Genomic DNA, 7,639 nt, shown 5'->3' on the forward strand with positions numbered 1-7,639 from the left:
ATGCAACTTTGACTGCTAGAACTCCTGGGGGAAATCGCAGGGTCAACTGTCTCCCTTGGGAAGGAGAAAAGACTCTCTAATATGGCTATTCAAAAGAAATCATTACTATCTCCAGAAGTAGAATTCCTTATTACTGGTTATTATGGAATTGGCTCAGATGGTAAAGTGTCTGCCTGCAATGCGGGAGACCCGGGTTTGATTCCTGGGTCGGGAAGATTCCCTGGAGAAGGAAATGGCAATCCACTCCAGCACTCTTGCCTGGAAAATCCCATGGATGGAACAGTCTGATAGGCTACAGTCCATGGGGTTGCAAAGAGTTGGACACGACTGAGCAACTTCACTTTCACTTTCATGGAATTAGCACCACGATGACCATTAACTAAAACCAATTCAACTAGCAGTCAACAATAAAAGAATGGTAAACTCATTTAAACTCATAAACCGCGATAAACTCATTTAAAGAAGTATTAATATTATGCAGCCATTACAAAGTATTTATATAGACTATGTAATATTATGGGAAATTGTGAAAAGGATAAGAAATTGTGACAAGAATGTAATTTGTCAGTTCAGTTCAGTTCAGTCGCTCAGTCATGTCCGACTCTTTGCGACCCCATGAATCGCAGCACGCCAGGCCTCCCTATCCATCACCAACTCCCGGAGTTCACTCAGACTCGCGTCCATCGAGTCAGTGATGCCATCCAGCCATCTCATCCTCTGTCGTCCCCTTCTCCTCCTGCCCCCAATCCCTCCCAGCATCAAAGTCTTTTCGAATGAGTCAACTCTTCACATGAGGTGGCCAAAGTACTGGAGTTTCAGCTTTAGCATCATTCCTTCCAAAGAAATCCCAGGGCTGATCTTCAGAATGGACTGGTTGGATCTCCTTGCAGTCCAAGGGACTCTCAAGAGTCTTCTCTAACACCGCAGTTCAAAAGCATCAATTCTTCGGCGCTCAGCCTTCTTCACAGTCCGACTCTCACATCCATACATGATGTAATACATATGTATTATATATTATGCAAAAGGAAATAAAACAGAAAATGTTATCCATTCCACAATTAATTCTTGAGCGTCTATATATGTCAGGTCATATGCTTTAAAACAAAAAAGACACAGTGGTGACTTTTGCCCTGTATTACACATCAGACTAAAACTTACCTGGTTTGAGTATATTAGAGTATATTAGCATTTTGTGAGTCCATGTTTCTGATGTCAAAAAATATATATTCCAGCAGAACAAAATATACTTCTAACCTAGCCATAAGGCATTTTCCCTTGTCCTTCGAACCCGCCTGACTCACTGAAAATGTCAGGCACGGAGCTAACCGTATCACATACTTATTCTGAACAGGAAAGGACATTGGACACATATACCTTTGCTTATTAGTCGTGCAATAGACAGGACACTTCTGCCCCGTCCGTCAAAATAAAAAGAAAGAAAGAAAAGTGCAAAACCGCCCTGAAAACAAACTGCAGAATTTTTAGTCTTGGAGTGAACAAGCACATACACTAAGGAGGAATTGCCCTCAGACGAGTAAGTTAACATGTTTGAAACGGTCAAAGGGCTGAAACTGTTTCTGGGGGGAAATGCTGGGTAATTATCCCACCAGCTAAAAAAAGATCACGTCCCTCTTCACCTTCAGCCCTACGCGCCGGGAGTCCCCTACCCGCTTCTTTCCCCTGTACCCCTGCGGTCTAGAACTTCCGTACTAGCGTCCTGGAGCCAATAAGCGCCGAGTGGCCGCCTCTCTAAACCCCGCCCTCCTACTGGCCAATGAGCTTCTGCGAGGCAGGTGACGGAGCACCGCCCCCTTCCTCTCAGCCCACCAATAGGGGCCCGACCCGACTAGGCGGTGTCAATACGGTAAAAGCCCCACTACCCGGGAGCCGCAACCTAGGATGGGCCGAGTTTGTGTTGAGAGCCAATTGGAGGAAAATCCCACCTCCAGGTGTCTCAGTCCTTCCAACAGAGTGAGAAACTATCTCACAGCGAAAACTAGTGAGGGGACCCAATGGTATAGGAACTTTCACTCTGACCAGAGGACGAAGCCAATGGAGTAAAAACTTCACCCTCGAGTTGGCACAAGAAGCCAATGGGATGAAAAGATTCCGCAAACCACCGTGGCGGCGGAGCCAGTGGCGTGCCGGGCCCAGGAACGCTACCCAATGGGACGACGGAGTTCGCTTCCGGCCTCGGCCGGAGCCAATGGCAGTGGCTCGCCGGCTCCCCGCTGCCCCACCTCAGCAGGCTGCGGAGCTCGAGTGCTGACCCAGGTGGGAGCTTCCCGCGGCCGAGGGAAAGATGGCAGCGGCAGTGGTGCTGGCCGCCGGGCTCTGCGTGGCGCGTCGGGCGGTGGCGGTGGCAGGGCCTCGGGGGGTGCAGGTGAGAGGTGGCTGTGGGGCAAGGAAGGGGTCCCGCGGGCTCTGACTCTCTCCAGGGCCGGGGACTGCATTCCTCCTCGGCTCCCACGGCTAAAGCAGCCCTAAGGCCTCGCGGGACCGCAGCCTGAGTGCCCGGCGGGGTACGTTGCCCCTCCCGAAGCGCAGGCTCCAGGGCTCTGCGCCGAGGTCGGACTGATGGTCCCGGTGGCCTCTCTTAAAACCTCGCCGCGGGAGAAACGAGCCGGCGATGACCAATGCTGTACACAGTCCCTGGCCCCGAAGTCGACACAAGGTCACTGCACCATGTGCTGCCCTCTCCCAGCCAACCGAAGGCTTACCCACCCCCACCCCACCCCCGCAGCTCCTCAGTGCGCCCTGCAGAATTAGAGGGAGCCATTTTTTACCCCCGTCCTGGAAGCCATTCTCCCGGTTTACTAGAACAATTCAAGGAGTCAGATGCACCTCGTCCCTTTCTCCAACAATGTGACACATCTGACTTCAGCCTTCTTTCAGCCCCTGGGAAACTGGGACTTACCCTCAGTTCCCTGGGGCTGGGATTGTGTGGACTCAACTCCTCCCTCCTCTGATTCAGGAGACTGGAAGCAAAATTCACAGTAAGAGGTCAGGTGTGACACCCAGACGCCCTTGTGTCAAACAGGGTAGTTGTATTAAACCTCAACAAAACAAGTAAGACAGCATAAAGATCAGACAAAAAGTAATGGAAGTGGAAACTTATAAACAAAGAGATCCAAAGTAGTCTTAAGAGATGATAAAAATCACCCCTTTATATTTGATGCTGAGAGAAGGGATTTAACTAAGGTAATTCAGTAGTCCATGAGGTCACAAAGAGTCTAACAGGACTGAGCAACTAAACACACACTACGAAACAAAAAAATGTAGTAAGATAGGAACCAGGATGTAAGCCTCCGGGTTCTCACTCTGCACCCTTTCCCCTGAACAGGGATAGGTTTCCTTAGTGCTTCAGGGGCAGCACTCCATGCACTGCTGAGACCTGCACTGTAATACTGCCTGTTATATAACCAGGCCCAGCATTATCTGGGCCTACTCCCTGCTGCTGATACTGTGAAAGTGAGGAACTCTCTCTTTTAGTGGGAACCACTAAAAGGTTCTTAGAAGGGTGAAGTTAATGGCTGTCAGAGTCCAGTCTCTGCCAGCCCCACCTAAGTACATGAGAGAGGTATTGCCAACTTCCTCCTTTGAGTGTGTCTGACCCACCTGCAGGTCCGAGGAGCTGCAGGTGTGACTGATGGGAATGAAGTGGCCAAGGCCCAGCAGGCAGCTCCTGGGGGAGCAGCCCCAACCATCTTCTCCCGGATCCTGGATCGAAGCCTCCCAGCTGACATCCTATATGAGGACCAGCAGGTGCGGTGCCCTTAGGACCCACCCCCCTAAGAATTTCATAAATACCATCCAGCCGGTTGAAGTAACATGGTGGCCTCTGGCCTGTCACTGCTCCCAGTGTCTCGTATTCCGGGATGTGGCCCCTCAGGCTCCTGTGCACTTTCTGGTCATTCCTAAGAAGCCCATTCCTCGGATCAGCCAGGCTGAAGAGGAAGACCAACAGGTGGGAAGGACAGGGCCAGGGTTTGGCTGGGGGAGCCCTGTATTCCTCTAGAAATTTTGCTGCCTGTAAGTGAAGCAACCTATCTCCCTCCCCTTTCCCTGTAGCTTCTTGGACACCTTCTCCTTGTGGCCAAGAAAACAGCAAAGGCTGAGGGGCTGGGTGATGGATACCGACTTGGTGAGTGATGTTTGGCCCCTGAGCCCTTCCCTCGACTGTGAATTCTCACACCTGCCCCTCTGTGTGACCATTCTTTGACCTTCCCATAATCCTCACCCCCTAACCCAAAACTCCATTTCAGTGATCAACGATGGCAAGCTGGGTGCACAGTCTGTGTATCACCTACACATTCACGTACTTGGGGGCCGACAGCTCCAGTGGCCTCCAGGTTGAACTTACCAAATGACCAAGGACCCCTGACTTGGATGTTTGGATGGGATGGGGGAAAACGGCACCCTGTGAAGCTAATAAACTCGCTCTCCCTCAATTCTGGATCCTTGTCTTAACTATATGAAGATTTATACTACAAATAGGAAAGAAAACTGATTCAAGACTATGATCCCCCTTGACTATGGTCTGAGACACTTAAGGAAGCCCATTCTGTAAAGGAGTATTTAAATACCTATATATCTCTGAGCTCAAGACTGGTGGTCTACCTGGGGCAGGCTTCTAGAAAAGTAGGAATTCGCCTGAATGAATAGGAAGAGACTGAATCCCAAGACTTGCCAAGCCACATTCTAAGCAGGGTCTGTAAGGAGGACTGTCAGTGTGAGGGCCTTTTACTGGAAGAGAAATAATCAAACCCCAAAAAATTGGCCACCCTTTGGCTAATCCCCAATTCTCACCATTTTGCTTTTGAGCTACTTGTCTGATGCCTCTTCATCCTTAAAAGCTTTGAAAAAATGTTCCTCCATAAATACACGAAATAGGCCTTTGACTGATACCTCAGCCCTGTGCCTGTTCTAAAACACAAAGAACCACCTTCAGTTCAGTTCAGTTCAGTTCAGTTCAGTCGCTCAGTCGGCCTCTTTGCGACCCCATGAATCGCAGCACGCCTGGTTAGTTATGGAGGCCAGCGGAACTTTAAGAGCCGGGCTGACGCGGAAGGGAATCCGGACGGAAGGCAGCCATTGCAAACCACAGCGGGTTTAAGACTTCCGCCCCGCAGAGAACTTGTCAGCACCCTCACCCTCCACGTCCGCCTAGCTCTAGTTCTGCGCAGTCTCCTGGCAAGGTTTGCCGTCTCTATGGCAACCCAGTAGCTGGCGTCGGAAGATGGAGACCTCTGAGTCTACTGACAGATCGCAGTCGCGGTGAGAGCCACAGCTCTGGCTGCGGGCGGAAGGGGACAAGGAAGTTTACAGACTTTGCTGTGCTGACAGCTTTGCCGCTTTCACTTTTTTTTTTTTCCCCCAGATCTTTAGACTTACAGCCCAGCTCGGACAGACTAGGGTCCAGTTCCGATCCCTTTTCTTCTTGGGATGGCCGTCATAGATCGGCCCTGGTAGCTGCAACCGCAGCAGCTTCAGCAGCTGCTTCAGCCGCCTCCACTGCCAGAGCAGCTGCATTATCGACAAAGAGCCCAGCCCCCTACTCTCATGGGAGCCTGTTCACGGAGCCCTCCTCTGACAGTCTGACAGAGCGCTACATTGGACCCGGATTTACCCACAAGATAAGCCACGGGAGACTCGGCTTTCAGCCTGTCAATGTTTCCCATGTTGCTCGGAATTCCTATACTACAAATGACCTTAGCTCTAGTCGTGGCCCTGTTCCTGGCTCCAGTTCTGGCCCTGTTCCTGGCTCCAGTTCTGGCCCTGTTCCTGGCTCCAGCTCTAGCCCTGGTCCTGACTCCAGCTCTGACCCTGGACCTAGCTCCAGTTCTGGTCCTGGTGGTAGCCCTGGCGGTGGCTCAGGTGGAGATCCTGGCCATGGCCCTGGTCCTGGTAGTGGCTCTGGTCAGGGTCCTGCCGGTGGCTCTGGTCAAGGCACTGATCTTGGTCCTGCTGTTGATTCTAGGCATAGCCCAGGCCATGGCCATGGCCCTAGGTTCAACTTCTCTGCTCCTGTAGGCTTCAGAAACCCCAGGGGAGATCTTATCCCTAATTATACTGGCTGCAAACACCACTGTCACTGGGAGCCGCAGAAACAATCCTGGAAATTTTTGAAAGTCTCAGAACCTGGTGCCCGAGGGCTGTGGAAGCCCCCCGACATTGAAGGGAAGAGTACGGTTCTCAGTGAAACACTGCCACGGGGCCAGTGCCTTCTCTACAACTGGGAGGAGGAGGTATTAAGGTTTGACCTGCTCCCTTTTCTTGAAGGCTGCCCTCGGTTGATGGGGGTGGGTTACAAGGAAGGATATCATTGTCACTCAACTTGGGGCCTACAGAGAGCCACCAACTACCTGGATCAAGTCCCAGTCATGCAGGATGGCTCTGAGAGTTTCTTTTTCCGACACGGACACCGGGGACTGCTGACCCTGCAGCCACAGTCACCCATGTCCTCCTGCACCACCCAGAAAGACTCCTACCAGCCCCCAACAAGCCACTGTCAGCCAATTCGAGGTATGAAACATGAGAGAATGGGCAAGAATGAGTCCAGTAGAGAAAAGAATATCAGGTGGGCCTATGGTTGTCTGAGGGGTGTAAGGACAAAACCCAATTTTTCCTCCTTTCCCCAACTTTGTTTCTTCTGGGCCTGTTTCTTAAGCAGCCTCCTCTATTCTGTCCATTCCCTGACCTCCCCCAGGGAAGCGTGAAGCCATACTGGAGATGCTCTTGCGCCAACAGATCTGGTGAGAGGCTGGGTGAAGGGAAATGGGGAGGGGGAGGACAAAAGTCAGGGGAGAATGCCCTTGACCCTCCCCAGGCCTCTGTAGTAAAGAGGTGCAGGCAGAGCAGGAACCCACAAGGAAGGACTTTGAGTTCGAGTCTGTGACACACCACGACTACAAAAAGGAGCTGGTGCAGGCAGGGCCTCCCGCCCCAACAAAGGTAAGAACGCAGTCACCCCCACCCCTCACCCTTGTACAGCTGGGTTCTGACAGGCTGTGGGAAAGCAGCCAGCCCAGAGGCTGAAGAGCTGAAGAGTCAACTCTTCAGGCCAAGAGTTACGCAGTATTTCCCTCACAGCTCCATGACTACCGTACAGAGCAGCCTGAAACCTTCTGGCTAGAGAGGGCACCTCAGCTACCGGTGTGTGAGAGTGACCGGCTGTTGGGAGTGGGTGAAAGGAGGGGAGGAGGCTGTTCTGTCCTGGGTTGGGGCAGAGCAGGCCCCATCCTCATTCTGGCATTCCTCCAGGGTGTCAGTCACATCAGGACACTAGACACACCATTCCGGAAGAACTGCAGTTTCTCAACACCTGCGCCTTTGTCTCTAGGGGAGCCGTTGCCCTTTGAACCTGAGAGTTATTCCCAACAAGGAAAAATATCTTCCCTTGCCTGTCAGGGAGGGGCGCAGGGTGGTGGAGGGTGTTGAACTACTCCTGTCTAAGGGCTGAGGAGGCAAGTAGATGTGGAATATGGAATCTCCTCTCTGTACTGGAGAGGTGGGGAGGAAGTGAATTTGGTCTGTACTTGGTGACAGGGTTTTACATAAAAAGTGTTCTCTCTCATCCTGAGACTGCTGATTCAGTGATTCTGTGAGTTACTGTGTCCATACCCCAGAACCTTGAAGC

The 7,639-nt window shown here is 51.7% G+C and overlaps 2 protein-coding genes across 4 annotated transcripts; both read left to right on the forward strand.

Moving 5' to 3' along the window:
- The first annotated feature begins 1,875 nt into the window (after window positions 1-1,875).
- On the forward strand, window positions 1,876-4,451 carry HINT2 (histidine triad nucleotide binding protein 2). Of its 2 annotated transcripts, none has more exons than XM_004004266.5 (5): window positions 1,876-2,274; window positions 3,625-3,765; window positions 3,863-3,967; window positions 4,072-4,144; window positions 4,266-4,451. In XM_004004266.5, the coding sequence occupies exons 1-5, from the start codon at window positions 2,167-2,169 to the stop codon at window positions 4,355-4,357; spliced, it is 519 nt and encodes a 172-aa protein (XP_004004315.1). In that variant the 5' UTR covers window positions 1,876-2,166; the 3' UTR covers window positions 4,358-4,451. The 2 variants fall into 2 exon arrangements, with proteins under 2 accessions (XP_004004315.1, XP_004004314.1); XM_004004265.6 differs by having other exon boundaries at window positions 2,239-2,383.
- Window positions 4,452-5,202: 751 nt separating this feature from the next.
- SPAG8 (sperm associated antigen 8) lies at window positions 5,203-7,576 on the forward strand. Of its 2 annotated transcripts, XM_004004268.6 has the most exons (7): window positions 5,203-5,277; window positions 5,381-6,248; window positions 6,351-6,525; window positions 6,710-6,755; window positions 6,840-6,954; window positions 7,093-7,155; window positions 7,264-7,576. In XM_004004268.6, exons 1-7 carry the CDS (start codon window positions 5,240-5,242, stop codon window positions 7,438-7,440), a joined length of 1,482 nt encoding a protein of 493 aa, XP_004004317.2. In that variant the 5' UTR covers window positions 5,203-5,239; the 3' UTR covers window positions 7,441-7,576. The 2 variants fall into 2 exon arrangements, with proteins under 2 accessions (XP_004004317.2, XP_042099202.1); XM_042243268.2 differs by lacking the exon at window positions 6,840-6,954 and having other exon boundaries at window positions 6,994-7,155; window positions 7,264-7,324.
- The last annotated feature ends 63 nt before the right edge of the window (window positions 7,577-7,639 follow it).

Source organism: Ovis aries, chromosome 2 (genome assembly GCF_016772045.2).
Source record: "Ovis aries strain OAR_USU_Benz2616 breed Rambouillet chromosome 2, ARS-UI_Ramb_v3.0, whole genome shotgun sequence".
Taxonomy (NCBI): Eukaryota; Metazoa; Chordata; class Mammalia; order Artiodactyla; family Bovidae; genus Ovis; species Ovis aries.

Bases quoted from the DNA above. Each gene is read 5' to 3' on its own strand.
- HINT2 (XM_004004266.5), top strand. From the start codon at position 2,167: ATGGGACGACGGAGTTCGCTTCCGGCCTCGGCCGGAGCCAATGGCAGT. The intron at 2,275-3,624 runs GTGGGAGCTTCC...ACCCACCTGCAG, and splicing joins GAGCTCGAGTGCTGACCCAG to GTCCGAGGAGCTGCAGGTGT. The intron at 4,145-4,265 runs GTGAGTGATGTT...ACTCCATTTCAG, and splicing joins GGGTGATGGATACCGACTTG to TGATCAACGATGGCAAGCTG.
- SPAG8 (XM_004004268.6), top strand. From the start codon at position 5,240: ATGGAGACCTCTGAGTCTACTGACAGATCGCAGTCGCG. The intron at 6,756-6,839 runs GTGAGAGGCTGG...AGGCCTCTGTAG, and splicing joins CTCTTGCGCCAACAGATCTG to TAAAGAGGTGCAGGCAGAGC. The intron at 7,156-7,263 runs GTGTGTGAGAGT...GCATTCCTCCAG, and splicing joins AGAGGGCACCTCAGCTACCG to GGTGTCAGTCACATCAGGAC.